The 19,602-nt window shown below is 48.1% G+C and overlaps 1 protein-coding gene across 8 annotated transcripts in view; it reads left to right on the top strand.

Annotated features, from left to right (window-relative positions):
• Positions 1-19,172, top strand: part of SLC29A1 (solute carrier family 29 member 1 (Augustine blood group)) — a 444,508-nt gene extending 425,336 nt beyond the window's left edge. For all 8 annotated transcript variants that reach the window (XM_086925861.1, XM_086925862.1, XM_086925868.1 and 5 more), the window contains 2 exons: positions 9,842-10,041; positions 18,695-19,172. In XM_086925861.1, the coding sequence (XP_086781987.1) occupies positions 9,842-10,041; positions 18,695-18,806 (312 nt within the window). In that variant the 3' untranslated portion in view covers positions 18,807-19,172. The remainder of the gene's footprint in view (positions 1-9,841; positions 10,042-18,694) is intronic.
• Positions 19,173-19,602: the final 430 nt, after the last annotated feature.

Here is a 19,602-nt window from a genome sequence, read left to right as displayed (position 1 = left end):
AAAAGCACCTATCAGTGGGCTTCAATACAGAGTAATAAGAAGCCACACATAAATGGATTGATGTTAACAAATGCTTTTAACAATCGATACCTCGCGCGTACTCACTTCTCCTTACCATTTTATAATTAACAGATCAGGTTGATAACTATGATCGTTGACTGTCACCGTAACCAAGTCAGGCCTGCTGTTTCGAGTATAAGCTTTGCCACACGTGCAGTGCACGTGCTCTTTTCAATGAGAGCATTAAACGTTGGCCCAATCAAATGCTATACTCAGGACAACAAATATGTAGGTGGACCCTGAGACCATTCTCTCATTAGTTCTCTGAAAGCAGTTTTTATGTTGCTAACATAAGGTCTGGCTACAGATGCTCTATCAAGACAGACCTAAAGCGTACTTGGGTGCCGCAGGCTCCTCCTTCAGCCGCACCATGTTCAATATTTACCGGTGCCGCAGGCTGAGCTTGTTCTGTTCCATAGACTCAGGTTCTTTGGCTTCGCAGATGACACTCCGAGCATCCGCCTATTTTTATAAACACAGTCTCTACTCAGTTAGGCCACTGGCTGGACCCATCTCCTTCAGACTAAACACTGACACCTCAGTTGTGATCCCTAATTGGTGGCCGGACACACTCAGCCCCCCGCCGACGCCTGTCCCCTCAGCCCACAATGTAGGCATGACTTATGAGGCACTCCTTACCAAACTCACTCCCACCTGTTTTTTAATAGTGAAAGGGATTAGGAACATGATGCTAATGGTTCACAATTTGATTAGGAAAACCCTGCCCAAGCCCTCATCATATCCAGACTAGATTACTGTAATTCACTCTTTCAGGGCCCTTCTGGGTACCTGCTCAGCAGATTACAGCTGATCGAAGTGCCTCATTTTTAGGTCGAGCCTGGGCAGCGCATGTACTGCTCTGTGAGCCATGCTGTATTAGAGTAGGGACTTGAAGCTCCGCCCACTCTCCACCCATATTTTTCATTGGCTTGTGTAATTTTCATTTGGAAACTGTGGCTTTTTATTGGTCAATAGGTTTAGTAGTCCCTCCCTCTTTACTACCAACTTGTCTCACCTGTAATCTCTCATCAGAGTTTCTGTTGGATGCATTGTTACTCTGTAGGCTTTAATTACAGCTTCCGAGCACTATTTGGTTAAATGGTTTTTTCCTGTCTTCTGTGGCAGGCAGGACACGCTCTCTCCCAACACTTTTTTTCTCCATAGCACGGCATGCTGATACAGTGGTGACCGTGCCTTTAGCTTGTTGTATGTGGACCGAATGCGCCCGCATGGTTTTTTTCTTACTATTTGTTAACTTTTTTTGTTTACAAGCACCCCATACGGCGATTTCACTTGAATGTCAAAAAAAGAAGGTGTTTGTCAACTTTACAAACAGATGCTTTTGTTGTAAATGCGCCGTGTACCGCACTTTTAACTATTATGGCGGCCGGCCCATTTCTTTAGATGAGCCATGTCTAAAGGAAGGGGCATGGCCAACATGAAAGTGAAATTGCGGCATGAGGTGCGTTTCCAAAAATAGCATTTACAATGCCAATAGCTCAAACTCTCATAAATGCGAGACCCTATTCATTGCAAATGCTTGTTGGTTTGAGCAAATGGGGCCACACTTCCTCCCCACCCGAGTAGCGCTCACTGGACAGTAATGCACGAGCGCTGTCTGGGTAGGTCTCCGCTGGTGTCAAGCCCTCCACAGCCTCCCTGCCAGGAACGGCAAAGCTTCAGCAGTATTTTACAGTCCCACTTACAGAGATTGAAAAACCACAATGCAGAGCAGATTTAGATGAAAATCCCTCAGTGGATATAACATGGGGTGGAGTGTGGTTAAAAACATAGCACTGGCCAGCTCATTCCTTGCATGCAGCCAGCACAAACACGCTCCTAGGAAGGGTAGAGTCAGAAGGGAAAGTGCAAGAACCAGAAAGCAGCTTCAGTTAATAGCTACTCTTGGCATGGCACCCCGTGCCCGAGGCCGCCCACTCTCCCCCAGGGTGTCTCAGGATGTGGCACATGGCACCGGGGCCACATGAGCTGAGATAGGGAGGGTCCTTCGTGCCAGAGGCTCTGAGCTGCTTGAGGACATGGTCTTTCCTACGCACAGAGGTCTTAGTGGAGAGGCCAGTGTCTACGCACAGCCTTCACTCTGTACAGAGGTCTTGGTGGAGAGGGCAGTGTCTACGCACAGCCTTCACCCTGTACAGAGGTCTTAGTGGAGAGGCCAGTGTCTACGCACAGCCTTCCCCCTGTACAAAGGTCTTAGTGGAGAGGCCAGTGTCTACGCACAGCCTTCACCCTGTACAGAGATCTTAGTGGAGAGGCCAGTGTCTACGCACAGCCTTCACCCTGTACAGAGGTCTTAGTGGAGAGGCCAGTGTCTACGCACAGCCTTCACCCTGTACAGTGGTCTTAGTGGAGAGGCCAGTGTCTACGCACAGCCTTCACCCTGTACAGACTTCTTAGTGGAGAGGCCAGTGTCTACGCACAGCCTTCACCCTGTACAGAGGTCTTAGTGGAGAGGCCAGTGTCTACGCACAGCCTTCACCCTGTACAGAGGTCTTAGTGGAGAGGCCAGTGTCTACGCACAGCCTTCCCCCTGTACAAAGGTCTTAGTGGAGAGGCCAGTGTCTACGCACAGCCTTCACCCTGTACAGAGATCTTAGTGGAGAGGCCAGTGTCTACGCACAGCCTTCACCCTGTACAGAGGTCTTAGTGGAGAGGCCAGTGTCTACGCACAGCCTTCACCCTGTACAGTGGTCTTAGTGGAGAGGCCAGTGTCTACGCACAGCCTTCACCCTGTACAGACTTCTTAGTGGAGAGGCCAGTGTCTACGCACAGCCTTCACCCTGTACAGAGGTCTTAGTGGAGAGGCCAGTGTCTACGCACAGCCTTCACCCTGCATAGAGGTCTTAGTGGAGAGGCCAGTGTCTACGCACAGCCTTCACTCTGTACAGAGGTCTTGGTGGAGAGGGCAGTGTCTACGCACAGCCTTCACTCTGTACAGAGGTCTTAGTGGAGAGGCCAGTGTCTACGCACAACCTTCACCCTGTACAGAGGTCTTAGTGGAGAGGCCAGTGTCTACGCACAGCCTTCACCCTGTACAGAGATCTTAGTGGAGAGGCCAGTGTCTACGCACAGCCTTCACCCTGTACAGAGGTATTAGTGGAGAGGCCAGTGTCTACGCACAGCCTTCACCCTGTGCAGAGGTCTTAGTGGAGAGGCCAGTGTCTACGCACAGCCTTCACCCTGTACAGAGTTCTTAGTGGAGAGGCCAGTGTCTTCGCACAGCCTTCACCCTGTACAGAGGTCTTAGTGGAGAGGCCACTTTCTACGCACAGCCTTCACCCTGTATAGAGGTCTTAGTGGAGAGGCCATTGGCTACGCACAGCCTTCACCCTGTACAGAGGTCTTAGTGGAGAGGCCTGTGTCTACGCACAGCCTTCACCCTGTACAGAGGTCTTAGTGGAGAGGCCAGTGTCTACGCACAGCCTTCACCCTGTACAGAGGTCTTAGTGGAGAGGCCTGTGTCTACGCACAGCCTTCACCCTGCACAAAGGTCTTAGTGGAGAGGCCTGTGTCTACGCACAGCTTTTACCCTGTACAGAGGTCTTAGTGGAGAGGCCAGTGTCTACGCACAGCCTTCACCCTGTACAGAGGTCTTAGTGGAGAGGCCAGTGTCTACGCACAGCCTTCACCCTGTACAGAGGTCTTAGTGGAGAGGCCATTGTCTACGCACAGCATTCACCCTGTACAGAGGTCTTAGTGGAGAGGCCAGTGTCTACGCACAGCATTCACCCTGCACAAAGGTCTTAGTGGAGAGGCCTGTGTCTACGCACAGCCTTCACCCTGTACAGAGGTCTTAGTGGAGAGTTCAGTGTCTACGCACAGCCTTCACCCTTTACAGAGGTCTTAGTGGAGAGGCCAGTGTCTACGCACAGCCTTCACCCTGTACAGAGGTCTTAGTGGAGAGGCCTATGTCTACGCACAGCCTTCACCCTTTACAGAGGTCTTAGTGGGGAGGCCAGTGTCTACGCACAGCCTACACCCTTTACAGAGGTCTTAGTGGAGAGGCCAGTGTCTACGCACAGCCTTCACCCTGCACAGAGGTCTTAGTGGAGAGGCCAGTGTCTACGCACAGCCTTCACCCTGTACAGAGATCTTAGTGGAGAGGCCAGTGTCTACGCACAGCCTTCATCATGTAGAGAGGTCTTAGTGGAGAGGCCAGTGTCTACGCACAGCCTTCACCCTTTACAGAGGTCTTAGTGGAGAGGCCAGTGTCTACGCACAGCCTTCACCCTGCACAGAGGTCTTAGTGGAGAGGCCAGTGTCTACGCACAGCCTTCACCCTGTACAGAGATCTTAGTGGAGAGGCCAGTGTGTACGCACAGCCTTCATCATGTAGAGAGGTCTTAGTGGAGAGGCCAGTGTCTACGCACAGCCTTCACCCTTTACAGAGGTCTTAGTGGAGAGGCCAGTGTCTGCGCACAGCCTTCACCCTGCACAGAGGTCTTAGTGGAGAGGCCAGTGTGTACGCACAGCCTTCACCCTGCACAGAGGTCTTAGTGGAGAGGCCAGTGTCTACGCACAGCCTTCATCATGTAGATAGGTCTTAGTAGAAAGGCCAGTGTCTACCCACAGCCTTCACCCTGTACAGAGGTCTTAATGGAGAGGCCAGTGTCTACGCACAGCCTTCACCCTTTACAGAGGTCTTAGTGGAGAGGCCAGTGTCTACGCACAGCCTTCACCCTGTACAGAGCTCTTAGTGGAGAGGCCAGTGTTTACGCACAGCCTTCACCCTGTACAGAGGTCTTAGTGGAGAGGCCAGTGTCTGCGCACAGCCTTCACCCTGCACAGAGGTCTTAGTGGAGAGGCCAGTGTCTACGCACAGCCTTCACCCTGTACAGAGGTCTTAGTGGAGAGGCCATTGTCTACGCACAACCTTCACCCTGTACAGAGGTCTTAGTGGAGAGGCCAGTGTCTACGCACAGCCTTCACCCTGTACAGAGGTCTTAGTGGAGCGGCCAGTGTCTACGCACAGCCTTCACCCTGCATAGAGGTCTTAGTGGAGAGGCCAGTGTCTACGCACAGCCTTCACCCTGTACAGAGGTCTGATCACACGGCTTCCCAGGACCCATCTCACAGGATATACCATGTCCAGTCCTCAGTGACGCCCAGATGAAGGGTGGCGGGGTTTAGGGCACCCCGCCCGAGGTGTCTCGCCCTTTTAGTCCTCGCTTCCTATTTGTTTTTCCAGAGCTCCATTTCTCAACTTGATAAACCCTTTGCTTTAACATAATTTATTTACACTGCTCTGCGGCCTGTTTAAGATTACTAACTATTATAACAACAATTGTATTCAGTGCTTCTGGATATCCAAGTCCTGTAGATACAACACGCCTCATTTACCAAATATAATAGTCCAGAGGGATCCCCGCACAGTTCAGACTTGTGGCCAGAGCCCCACAGGTTACAGCAGTTTCACTCACTTAACCAACCTCAGGGGGTCACCTGTTGTGGATTATCTGTCATCACACCCAGCTGCTTCGATTGCAGAGGGGCTTCCAGGTGGGACTTGAACCTCCACCAGCTCTAGTTTGTCTTCTTTTCAATTTTTTGTTCCACAGAGAACATGTTTGTGCTGGAGGGAAAGGAGTCAAGTGGGCAGCGCTTCCAGGCTTCCCCCGCCCCCGCCAGCCATGGAGTGTTTTTATTTGAGGTGTGCTGCCTCGAGGTCTTGCACGAACCACATGATGTTAATGATGGAAAGGAACAGAGCCAATAAAGCTGGAAGTGGTCCAAACCCTGAAAATGGAAACTTTTCAATCCCCGTCTGCACTCCCTGGACTAGTGACATCCTGGGCAGAGCAGGGGGTGGCCAAGATCCAGCCTTGAGCATGATTCATAAGACTGGGATGTAATGTGTGTGTGTGTGTGGCTGCACCGTTGTTCAGTTAAATACAGGAACTCTGTTCCAGCCGCACGTAGGAAAGATGGGAAGTGGTTAGAGCGACACTGTGAGGCTGCGGAGAGAGCAGACAAGCAGATTCTACCGCAACCGGAAATCAACACGCCACCTCCTGTCTCCAGCAATAGGCCCACGAGCATCCTGGCCACACAACACCACATCTTGCACAGCGGCAGCTGGCGCGATCACCGCAGTGCTCAGTGCATGCCAACTTGCATTACTTTTGAAAGACAAACAAGCTTTTTCTAAGAGTAAATATGTCCTCTGATAATCCTCTTTATTAACTCAAAAATTATTTGTGTGTGCGCCAGCGATCCTGTCAGGTGACTGGTGTTTTCTCAACACTAAGAGCTACAGTCGCCAACCCCAACGTGCCCTGGAATAACCTACTGTAAGTCAGGCGGGCCTCCCATTGGTCCTCAACCATCTGGTTCTCCAGAATGGTGTCGTACAGGGCATGTTCTGATCTCTGCAGAGCCCCCTCAATAGAGCAGAAGCTTGATGTAGACATCTCTTCAAGGCCTCAAAGGTCCTTGCAGCAGATCCCAGACTCTAGATCTTGGTTCTTGAGGTTGACGGTAAGCTCTGGAGACTACTGTTTAAAAGCAGAGGAGCCTTGTGAAGCGTCCAGGAGACTCCCATAACACCCAGAAAGTGATGACAAATAAGGGACGCCAGGCCAGTCATCTGCCTGCTGTCTACTGATGCAAGTCCTCTCCATGCTATGACAGAACTGTGGTTGCCTGGTTTCTGGCTCTGCCCTTTCTAACCCTGGAAGTATGAAGATTCAAATACTGCGCTGGAAGAAGTGAGGGAATAGCTGTGTCGACAGCCAACTGGTCCCGCTGATCCATGCTCTGCAGGTCAGTCCATCTTCACTTTCTACTTTGTGACTCCCTGCTAAGTCTGTCTTTCCTAAGTGGATCCATTGGTAGAAAGAGAAAAGGGGTTGATACACAAAAGCAGGTCAGCTTCTGAACCTAGAGCTGCCTGGTGTGCTGTGGGAGCTGGGCCTTGGAGCTCTCACTTTCTGGTCAGTAGTGGAATTCCTTTCTGGGCCTCTGATCTTGAAGTTGCATTTCATGTCCTGCACAAGCAGAAGTTAAAGATTGTGACCCTGACTCAGATGTTGCAGGTTCTAGAATTCGAGGATTGGCTGGTGTCTGTTGATCTCCAGCGCCCACAGAGCGCTGCCACCGGTGGTCCCTCAGGTTTGTAGCTGCACCACCATTTTGCTGCGCTTCCCTTGGGCCTTTGTTCTGCACCCAGGGTGTGCACCAAGTTCATGCCGGTAGCAGCTGTGCATTTCAAGTGTTCAGGAGTCCGCATCCCTCTCTGTCTCAACGACATGTTCCTGAGAGGCAGATCCCTCACTTATAAGCCACTTGCTGCACAAGCCGGCTTTTCCATCATCCCAGGATGGGTTTAGACATGGTTCAGCAAAGGACCTTCCTCTCCCCCTGATCCGTGCACACCTGGTTGTGTCTTCAAGCTGTGGTTTTCCCCAGTCTCCTAAGTCTAATGATATCCTATACTTTTCTTATTGCTCCGGCTGCCTGAAGAGGAGGTCTTTGCAGTGGAATCTAATAAACTGTTGATATGTCATTGGGGGTGACTTGCGGGATGTGATTTGTCGGCCTGGAGTAATTTATGGATCCTTAGTGGTGAGGCTAGGAAGGCCGCCTGCTTGCGGGGGTCGCTTCATGCAGATATGGCCACAACTGACTGTGTTCAGAGATTCCTCGCTCCTGGGGAAGTAACTTCATGGCTGATCTCCCAGCACCTTGTGACCCATAGGAGGCTGTCACATTAATCTGCAGAAACTTTGACCAATCCATCTGGCCTCCTACATCCTCCCACTGCAAGACGTGTGATGGAAGTTCAAATCGCGGCCAGTCGCTGTTTCAAGAGAATGCGTATGTGGGGTCCATTGAAACTGAGGTTTCACTCAGCGCTTGGACGCCCACGGGCAACAACTGCGCTCTACAAATCCCTAAGTTTACAAGTTTACTCAGTGAATTTAACTTTTTGGTTCTTGACTAGGTGAGAAGAAGGTGGTACTTGGGGGCACATGACCCCAACTAATACCCTATATTATGGCTTCCATTGAGATTGGATCTCCTTTTCCTACACAAGAGAAGGGTGCTGATCCTATCCTGGTCTCCCATTCTTTACATCCTTTGAGTCTGAGATATTCACTGTGAAAAGCTGATTTTTAGGTCTTTCCTACACCTCCTAAATATCTTTTGCCAAAGAACTATTCTTGTGTATGCTTGCCTGTTCCACCTCCTTCCTCTTCTGTCGTGTACCTTGGCGCATAGCTTCTTTATCATCCGTTTGATTTTCTTTCCACAAGTCCACATCGGGGAACAAATGTTTTTATTTTGCTTTCCGTGGGAGTGCATATGTTTTCTTGCTCTCTTCAGTGTGCTGCTTCCACCCTCACAACCTTGCCCCCTTGCGCTCCATGTTTCTACCTTTCTCTTTTAATTTCTTCTGTTGCTTACCTCCTGAAACTTTCTTTGCTCTGTTTTTAAATGTAATCCGTTTCCCGCCCAACTCCTGCTGTGCTCCAACCCACTCCCTCCACGATGCTGCCGCTATTCATCTTTGTTTACTTTACTCTCTGACCGGACGTTGCCCGGTCCACCGTTGCACCCCTCCATCCCTGTTGTGTTTAATTTATCTGCATTCTTTATTGGGATTGCCAAGCAGCTGTATTTTGCTGCTGGGTCAGTCTTGTGTACAAAAATCTGTGCTTTGTCAACATTTTTATATTTTTTAATTTACTGCTGTAAGGTGGGTGTCCGCCATATTGAATAGTTAATTAAAAGAGAAAACAAAATGGCCACCGCTTGATGGGCATGTGTATGCAGGTTGATGATGCATACAGACTTATTCATCATTGTGCTTTTGTTTTCTCTGATGCTGTTTTTTAATACAAATGTTGCCACTGTGGAAAAACATTAGCAAAAAGCATTGGCAAAGCCAAATTGTCGGGTAGCGACATTAAAAGGAGAAACCTATTGTCTTTGCTTGTTTTCGGAGGAGGCAGTTCATATGATTCTTGTGGCTCAAACACTTTGCACCAACTACATTTATGCTTCTGATTGGAAAGGAGTGTGTGGCTCATTAGCCTATCATATATTTTATTGTTACTCCAATTTTAAAATTTCTGTGGATTTTGTCTCATCAGAGTAAGGCTTCAGTTTCAGCACGATGAAGGTGAATTTGGCAGCTACTTAAACATTTCGGAGGTTGCCGGAGCAACTTTTTTGTTTAAAAGGGGCTTTTAAAACATTTTCCATACCTGTCTTTTTTTCATTGTGTCCACCTCATGCGCTGAACCACACTGAGTACGGCCCTCCACCCCATACAACCATTCAGTCCCATGCCCTCATGGTTTCCATACTGTCTCTGCACCTCATGCCCTGAACCACACTGTCCACAACCCTACTCCCCCTTTGATGACTGCATCCCACACTGTCCACCTCATGCACTGAACTACACCCTGCATGGCCTCCCCCGCCTACGACCCCTTCATCCTATCCTGTTCAGGCTTCCATACTATCTCCGCACCTCATGCACTGGACCACACTGCCAGGTACAAGTAGAGTGGGCTGGTGACCCATGGCCACCTCTCCCTGAGATTCCGACCGCACACAAGGCCTGAGCCTCCGGGACAGCCCTCCATTGTTGGTCAGTAAGTGTTGAGTGACAGTGAGTAAGGAAATAACCACAGCCTTGTTCTGCTAGAAGTCTGGTTCTAATAAATCTTATGAATGATTAACAGGATTGCATGAATACTGTGTATTTACCTTTACCTTTCTTCTCTCCATTCGTTCCTCCACGGCTCACTAGCCTGGGCAGGACAGCAAGTTGTTGCCCGTGATGATTGTGCTGCGTGTCGTCTTCATTCCTCTCTTCATGCTCTGCAACGTCCACCCTCGCTACTACATGCCTGTCTTCTTCGAACACGACGCCTGGTACATCGTATTCATGATCATCTTCGCCTTCTCCAACGGCTACCTGGCCAGCCTCTGCATGTGCTTCGGGCCCAAGTAAGTGAGCTCTGCGGGTAGGGAGGGTAGCGGCGTAAACTCATGCCGGGAGGGCTGTGAGAATAGTACAGCGGGGTACAACTTCTGGACAAAATGGCAGGAAAAAAGAGGGTGGAGGTAAACAGGAGGACAGCAGTATTGTTCAATCAATAATCAATCAGTATTTATAAAGTGCTACTCTTCACCCCAGAGGATATCTGGGTATCGCGTGACCGTGCCCCTTGTTTGTCAGCATGTGTCCACGTTCGATACATCATGTCCAAAATATCCACATGTAAGAACGAACGAGAATATTGACTGCGCTATATGTTCAACTAGATCTGGTAGGAATAGATTTACTATTCTTTGTACCTAAAAGGTGTATGTTTGCAGCATGTGTACTTGTAGATAACATGCCATTAACACTTCCACCTAGTGTTGGGCTTAGATGATTAAAAGTTGTTTCTGTTCGAAAGAGCTTCACTTCTGAGGTAGCTTCGAGTACCTCCTTTGAGCCCACAATGCACTGGGACACCCATGACCAAAAGTGGAAATGTGTTGACGCTGAACGTCCAGGGAAGACGTGTAATTCTATATTATATGCAAACTTAACCTTAATGATCTAATGGTATACAATATTTTGCACTCTATAGTGGCACAGTGCACAGTATATACACCACCATAAGATGGAGGTAAGAGGATAATGAGAGCCGTACGTGGGAAGGGAGGACATATGGTTTCATGGCTACTTATCAGCTGATTTGGCTTCTCTGCTTGATAATTGCCATCATTTCTAAACAATTTAATTCCTGGTACCCGGAGATATAGCTTAACCAGCAAGTAAATTATATTTCACGTAGGATGTGTTTTTCCATTCATTTACTCTTCATGGGATGCTGGTGTTATGGTGGTATGGTCTATGCACTTCAGAAACTTAATTTGTTTGCTACATTTTCCTAATTTTGCAGTTACTAAAGTTTATTTATATTTATTTATTTATAAAGTTTTATATAGCGCAAACTTGACCCAAGAGGGTATCAGGGCGCTTTACATTTAGGATTGTTGCGTCACCCCTCCCGCATTACTTACGATGCCACCACACTCCTAGCCCTTAACCCCGGCCGTTCCCCCAAATGCGTCCAAGCCGCTCCTGGACACACCCATGGACCTTTCTCCTGCAACTCCTGCAAGTTCGACGGCACCAAGAACAACTCCTCATCTACGAACACACAACAGATATCCGACCCCAACCACCTACAATACATCCTGCTCAACACCCGCTCGGTCCACAGGCACGCCATCGACCTCTGGAATCTACTAGACACCATCTCTCCGGACGTCGCCTTCCTAACAGAAACATGGATGAACGCCACATCAGCCCCAGACATCACCATTGCCATCCCGGAAGGCTATAAGATCACTCGCAAGGACCGTACTGGACAAACAGGAGGAGGCATCGCTATCGTCCATAAGAAATCCATCCGCATCTCAACCAGCTCAGACGTCAATCTCGCCAACACCGAACACCTTCACTTCCAGATCCACATCGACCCCAAGACCACACTCAGAGGCACCCTCCTTTACAGGCCACCGGGACCCCGCGCACAATTTAGTGAAGACATCACGGACTTCATCACTCCACACGCGCTCCCCTCCAAGGATTACATCCTTTTGGGAGACCTCAACTTTCACCTTGAAAAGAACAACGACCGCAACACCACCACCCTTTTGGACAACCTCGCCAACCTCGGACTTAAACAACTTGTCACTACCTCCACCCACATCGCAGGTCACACACTCGACCCTATCTTCACCTCCAGCAAACATGTCTCCTTCAGCCACACCACAGCTCTCCTTTGGACTGACCACAGCTGCCTTCACTTTACCTACAAGTCCACATCCAACAACCACCCCCAACCCACTCTGCGAAGAAACTGGAACAAAATCACCATCGACCAGATCTCCTCATCGCTTCTTCAAAACCCCCCCGCCCACTCCTCAAACCCCGACCAAGCAGCCACCAACCTCACCCAATGGTTATCCAACAGTGCCGACATCCTAGCACCACTGAAAAAACGACAAATCAAACTAGGCAGCAAGAAGGCCTCCTGGTTCAACGATGATCTTAAGAAATCCAAGAAACTCTGTCGCTCCCTCGAGAAGACCTGGAAAAAAGACCCAAACACCAGCACCAAGGACGCCTTCAAAAACGCCACCCGCATACACCACCAACTGATCCGGAACGCCAAGAAAGCCGCTTTCAAGGACCGACTAGATAGCAACGCCCACAACAGCAAGGAATTATTCAACATCGTCAAGGAATTTACCAACTCCTCAGCCAACTCCAACAACATCACCCCCTCTCAAGCCCTCTGCGACTCCCTAGCCTCATTCTTCCACAACAAAATTGCAGACATCCACAACAGCTTCGACAACCGACCCGAAGACCAACCCACCCAACCCTCTGCAGGACCCCCACCCCCCTTGAACATCCTCAATGACTGGAACCCAATCTCCACTGAGGACACCATCCGTCTGATGAACTCTATCCACTCAGGATCCCCCACAGACCCATGCCCTCACCACATCTTTAACAAAGCAGACTCCATTATAGCACCGCACCTCCGAGACGTCATCAACTGCTCCCTCAACTCCGCAACCTTCCCGGAAAGCTGGAAACATGCCGAACTCAGCGCCCTCCTGAAGAAACCCACAGCTGACCCCACCGAACTCAAAAACTACTGCCCTATCTCACTCCTCCCATTCCCGGCCAAAGTCATCAAGAAAGCGGTCAACAACCAGCTCGCCGCCTTCCTCGAAACCAACAAATCCCTCGACTCTTCACAGTCCGGCTTCCGAGCCAAGCACAGCACTGAAACCGCCCTCATCGCAGCAACAGACGACATTCGAACTCTACTGGACAATGGAGACACAGTCGCCCTCATCCTCCTCGACCTCTCCGCAGCCTTCGACACAGTCTGTCACCCTTTTACAACGCCTCAGAAACGTCGGAATCCAAGGAAAAGCACTGGAATGGATCACCTCGTTCCTCACTGGAAGAACCCAGAGAGTCCGCCTTCCACCATTCAAGTCAGAGGCCACAGAAGTGATCTGCGGCGTACCACAAGGATCTTCACTCAGCCCCACCCTCTTCAACGTTTACATGAGCCCCCTCACGGTCATCGCACGCCAACACAACCTCAACATCATCTCCTACGCCGATGACACTCAACTGATCCTATCACTCACCAGAGACCCTAACACTGCCAAAACCAACCTGCATGAAGGAATGAAAGAAGTAGCCGAATGGATGAAGCACAGCCGTCTGAAACTGAACTCAGACAAAACAGAAGTCCTCATCCTAGGCACCTCCCCCTCCGCCTGGGATGACTCTTGGTGGCCAGAGGCCCTTGGAAAAGCACCCATCCCGACGGACCACGCACGCAACCTGGGCGTCATCCTGGATTTCTCACTCTCGATGAACAGACAAGTCAACGCCGTTTCTTCATCTTGCTTCAACATTCTTCGCATGCTCAAAAAAACATTTCGCTGGATCCCCACCGAAACTAGAAAAACGGTCACCCACGCACTGGTCACGAGCCGCCTGGACTACGGAAACACCCTCTACGCCGGCACTACCGCAAAACTCCAGAAAAAACTCCAACGCATCCAGAACGCTTCAGCCAGGCTCATATTAGACATCCCGCGTAAAGAACACATCTCTGGTCACCTGAAAAACCTCCACTGGCTCCCCGTCAATAAGAGGATTACTTTCCGCCTCCTAACCCACGCACACAAAGCACTCTACGAAATCGGACCCGAATGCCTCAACACACGACTGTCCTTCTACACCCCCTCCCGCCAGCTACGATCCTCCAACCAAGCCCTTGCCACTGTACCTCGCATCAACAAAACCACCTTGGGAGGTAGATCCTTCTCCTACCTTGCAGCTAAAACCTGGAACTCACTTCCCACTCACCTTCGCCTTACTCAGAACCACCTAGCATTCAGAAAGCAACTTAAAACGTGGATATTCGACAAGTAATTCCCCACCCTTCTTCAAGCGCCTTGAGACCCTCTGGGTATGTAGCGCGCTATATAAATCTATTGACTTGACTATTGACTTGACAAGAGCATAGTAAGGTACAGTACACATGAACAACAGTATGTTACACTAATTTAGTAAACTTCTAAGCTAAAATCTGATGTATTTAAAGTAGGTAAGGATAATAACATTATTTATATGAAAGGGAGTGATCTAACCCCACACACCAAGGTCACTTTGCTGTGATTTGTAAAGTAAGATCACAGATTTTACTGTTGATAGAGCCGGGTGTTGGTCGAAGGGAATCAAGTCGTGTTCTTCAGTACATATAGCAGCTTCAGTAAGAAACCTGTGCAGCTCAAGAACTTGCTTTTTGACTATTTGTCAGAGGTGCCACCTTTCACTGCTTGTGCGATAAAGATAGTTAATCACTGAGGCAAAGTACTCCAAAGGAAACTCACATTTGTCATGCTTATGATTCATGTACTGGTGAAGCCCAGGATGCACAGTACCTACTTGAGCCAGGGGAGAGGTGGTCACTGCCAACTTCACTTTCATCACAGAAATGTGACTCAGTAGGAAGCCGTACCACTTGAATACAGCATCATGAACACCAGTCGTATCAGTGGGGATAAAAGGGGGCCCAGCAGCCATCCACAGGACATATTTACAAAAGACTTGTGGCGATGACTTCACCGTGAGCAACTGTGAATCCTTGGTGGTAAGATGTTGCCCCATTCCCACTCTGCTTGGTCCTAGCTCATGGTCAATGGACCACCTCCCACCCACAGAGAGTTTAAGGAGATCTTACTAGACACAGTGTCCAAAACTCTTTACCAGATACCTGGACATCTCAAGAGATCTTAAAATTTGGTTTGATTAGAAGCATTTATTAATGCCCGCTGCCACATACAATCTTGAGCCCTTCAGTCCCTAACGAATAATATCAGACCCACTCAACTACAGTGATCACACACTGGACATCGCAGGACAAGCCTCGAGGATTGACATCTGTCCAGGCATCTGGAGCAACGTCTGCGTCATTACCTTCAAGATCAACTAACAAATCTAGAACAACAACTCCAAGACTGCTAATACCATAAACAAAAAATCCGTATATAGACGATGATAATACTGGGCCCGCTTAACTTAACCCCCACCTCGAAAGAACACCAATCAATCTGTAACCTCAGGACGTGCCCACCTTCTACAACTGGATTTCCACTGCACTGGACAACCAGAAACTACTAATGGCCTCTACCACAACTAACCCAAGAAATAAGAAAACCGCAGGGCTGCATGAAAAGATCAAAAAAAGATCTCACAACGCAAGTGGAGGAAAACCAAGGATGATAATGACAGATTCATACTGCACCACTGTCACAGAGACTGCTAAGCAGCCACCAAAACCACAAAAAGATGACACAACTCCACATGCACAATCAAAGCTGACGGCAAATGAAAGGAACTCTGTGAGATTCTAACAGAAATGCCAAATGCAGTGACCCCTGGTAAATAGAGCCCTTGGCCTTTAGGAAAACCACAACTTTGAACCAACTTGTATTTTTCCAGTCCACAGCCTTCTCGGAGATAGCCTCAATGTTAGCCTTTGTTTTGTCAGCTTTCAGATAGCAGGTACCAGTGTGCTGCCTTGACTCAGGCCACCTGAAGCTCAACACCGTAAAGGCAGAGATCTGTGGGCAATTGCAATAGCACCATCCTATGTATGGTATTGAGGCCCAAGGAACATGGAGCCAGAAGTACAAACGCATTTGCTGGTCTCAACCCTGCAACTAGAAAATGTAGTTTTCGAATATATACTAAAGACATTGAGCAGTTCAATTACATGTTACCGAATCGCTAAATGGGCCTATGAAATATTTAGGAATCGCTACTTGGAAAGGGCGTGTTTTGGGCGCCCCTTCCAAATAGCGATTCTTTATGGTATGTATTAATCTTCTGTGACTGAAATCCTACAGAAAGACTGATGAAAGGTAGTGGTAACATGTTCGCAAACTGGAATGAGTCCCTAATTGACCCCATTGCCTTTGTGAATGGTCAAGAATATGTGTTGGGAGTAGACAGTGGCCCGTTTAACTCCTGCCCCGCCTTAAAAAATAGCATGAAAAACTTTATTTTTGTTTTTTAAACGCATCCCCTTCAAAAGATAAGTGAAACATGGTTGTCCCCAATTTAATGAGATCAACCTCTGACTCTGGAATAGAGCGCAGAATGACAGCCCTTCTACCAGAGCGAGCACTGTCCAGAGCTGTGGAACAGTCCGACCAGCACATCATACCTAGAGGACAAGCGCGCTACTCAAATTGTGGAGCTCCCCCAGCATAACCTGCCAGTGAACTCACCGTACAGATGCAAACAACTACTATGCCTTTCCTGTCCAAAGCAGAAGTGCCTGCTGCCGCCCTGCATCTGAAGACCCCTAACCTCCATCAGGACATAAGGACACTAACCATATCCACCATCCTGAAACTTTGCAGACATAGTGAAGAATGCCTACCCTACCTACTTCCTCGAACCATAAGACGGAGCGCAGGTGATCTCGGCTTTATGACGGCCCTCCCAGTATCAATTTGATATAATCCATGTCACCATACGATATTGTATACCAATGCATTAACTGGTGCCTCATCGTCAGCGAGACAGGCATATAATGTATGTAAAGGACCTGTGAACCTTACTGTTAACTGGATGCTACAGATTCAGCTATGCAGCCCACTCAACTAACCACTCACTACTAACCAGACAGGTTTGCCAGGAACAAAGAGAAGCACCACCAATTGCTGGTCACCGGAGGACTGTAACAGAGCCCCTGGCAGGTCTCAAATACTTACATGCTCTGTGCCCTGATACTGCAATGACGGAAAGGATTTTCATTCATGTATATTTTGGCTCTAAACCCTTCGATGAGGGAGAGGTATGCCTATAGGTTCTTCAGGTCTCTTTGGCGTGTTCGATCCATCAGACCCTAATTCACTTCTTCGGATTCTTGGTCATCGAGTGGGATTGGCAGTACCCATTCTGAGCTGGTTTGAATCTCATTACTTCTAGATTACAATTAGTGAAGCCTCATGCTTTTTGAATCACCTCCATGTGCCACAAAGTTCCATAGTATCACCTCGCTCACTTTCTTTCAAGAAAATACCATCTGTACTCACCAATCTGCTGATGACACCCAGCTATATCTTTGTGCGTCTGATCTACCAGAACCTCTAGCCATGAAATCCTCCCTCTGCAGGATAGCAAGCTGGCTGATATCTCTCTGCCTGAAGCTACACTTTCCTAAGACCTAATTCCTTCTCCCTCTCTCAACTTAAAACCCTTCACCTGCTCAAAACTTGTTGGCCGTTCTCCATCCTTTAGTAAGAAGGTCGGGATAGGGTCCTCGGAGTAAGAGGAGGAATATGTGGAAGAGATGAATTGGGAGATGCATTGAAGGTCAAGCTACCAAAGGTAGACCGTTTGGGAGTGGCTTTTCTTGGGATTTAGGAAAAAGAGTGTTCTTCAGTTTTACAGTGACATCACAGTGATTTGTGTTGCTTTTTTTCTACAAAAGTTTTGTAATGTTTACCTAAGCTTGGGATTTTCAGGTTAGTTGTAGGGTTCTCATGTTGATCCCACTTGGGATCTTGCATCAAACAGGAATACGTCATGTGGAACCCCCTGGTTAGTTTCCATCTATGCCCTTACTGGACCAAGACATCGATCAGTGCCTGCGTCATAAGACTTAAACGTATAAAGCAGTCACGTTATCACCTACCCTTTCCAACCATGTATGTGTGTGTATACATTATTTGGAGAAAGACCAGAAAAGAGGAGTATTACCTAACCAATCCAGTGTTTTTGTCTCGGGTGAATGATCACAATCCTTTTTACCAGTGTCTCGCATTAGTCCTAAAATGGTAACACAAGTGCAGTGCTACACTCGACTGTCACCCACTTCACAAGTACAGTTGACTCTTAATCATGTGACTTGACAGATTGTACGTGTTGTTACCATTTAATGCCTTGAAAAAGGCCCCGACCTGCACGCCAATAAAGGGGCAAAACGTGTTGGCTGTTCATCTGCAAATGAAATAACTAAGGGTGTTTTCAAAATGGTCAAGTCACAATCATAAGCATTGAATGCTATTGATTGCTTAGATGTGATATCTTTCCTGCATGCATGAGTAATCTGGGGAGTTATGCTTAATTGAAGAACTTTATGCATAGTTAATTACAGGTGAAGACACTGATCTCTTTGGATTTAATCACTCTGGAGTAGCAGGCGCCACTGACTTTCTCCGAGGGCAACAACTCACCACCACAGAGTTAACTTTAAATATTATTAAAGGCATTTTAAATGTGACTTAGTTTGATGTGTTTTTACATTCTGAGTTACAAGCACATCATAGAAATTGGCGAGGTCATTTGTGGAAACTGGTAGGTTTGGATATTGACTTTTTCCTATAAGCTCTTCCGCAAAGACGATCATATGAATTTAGTTCAGTTAAGTAAGAAAGTGTTTGTTTTTCCTTTGCTAAATATATCTGTGTATGACTAGCATGCTGACAGAGACCCTCCCCTGTCTGACCGCTGACTAACCTTGTTTTTCTTCTCACTACTTTGCAGAAAAGTCCTCCCCTATGAAGCTGAAACAGCAGGCAGCATCATGGCCTTCTTCCTATCACTGGGTCTGGCCCTGGGGGCCGCCTTCTCCTTCCTCTTCCGAAGCGTGGTGTAGTGGAGAGCCCAACAATCTGACCTCCTCCCAGCCCACTCCTCGGGATCCGCCATGTTTCAGCGGTAGAGGAGGAGGAGACGTCTGGTTTGGTGCCAGCCAAAGCAATACAGACACCAGTTTGCCTACCAGAGACTCTTTGTTCCTTGGAACTTTTTTAAGCTGTATATATATACTAACGTTTTCCACAGTATTTCAACCAACCTTCAAGTTTACATACGCTACTAAAATGACATCTAGTTATTTTTTTTATGAAGAAAACAAATATTTTGTTTGTATTATTTTTTGACTGCCTTCGGATAGTATATTGTGAAGTTGTGCCAAAGTATAAATGTTTGCAGCTTTGTTGAAAGTTGCTTAGAAAACATCTATTTGTGTCCCTCGTCTTTGTCTTTCCTCCAGCATGACCACCTTCATATGTGGCACGTGGACTAGTCCACTTAAGACACCTGTGGGTAGATAAAGCACTGAAAGCCAGAATTGGCCATAACTCAAAACACGTTGCAGCTTTAATAGGTAGTGGACTTACAGCAGCGCCCCTAAACAGCCGAACACTCACTCGAAGTTTCGGACTTGTCGGCACGATTTTCCCATAGGAAAAGAGGCCCTCGAGTCCTGTTTGCTGGCTTCGATTGATATACTGACGCAGGCAACCAAGACCTCTTGGGGGCACTTGCAAGCTTTGTTGCGGGTCCTTGTCCATGGGATGATGTTCTTATAGTTGGATGTTCCACAACTGACAAAATGTAAAACCTATCAAGTACTGTAAATAGTACAACATTAATGTAAAAATACATTT

This window comes from Lissotriton vulgaris, chromosome 6 (assembly GCF_964263255.1).
Source record: "Lissotriton vulgaris chromosome 6, aLisVul1.2, whole genome shotgun sequence".
Lineage (NCBI taxonomy): Eukaryota > Metazoa > Chordata > Amphibia > Caudata > Salamandridae > Lissotriton > Lissotriton vulgaris.
The sequence above is the reverse complement of the archived record's forward strand: the minus strand, read 5'-3'. Positions and strand labels throughout refer to the sequence as shown.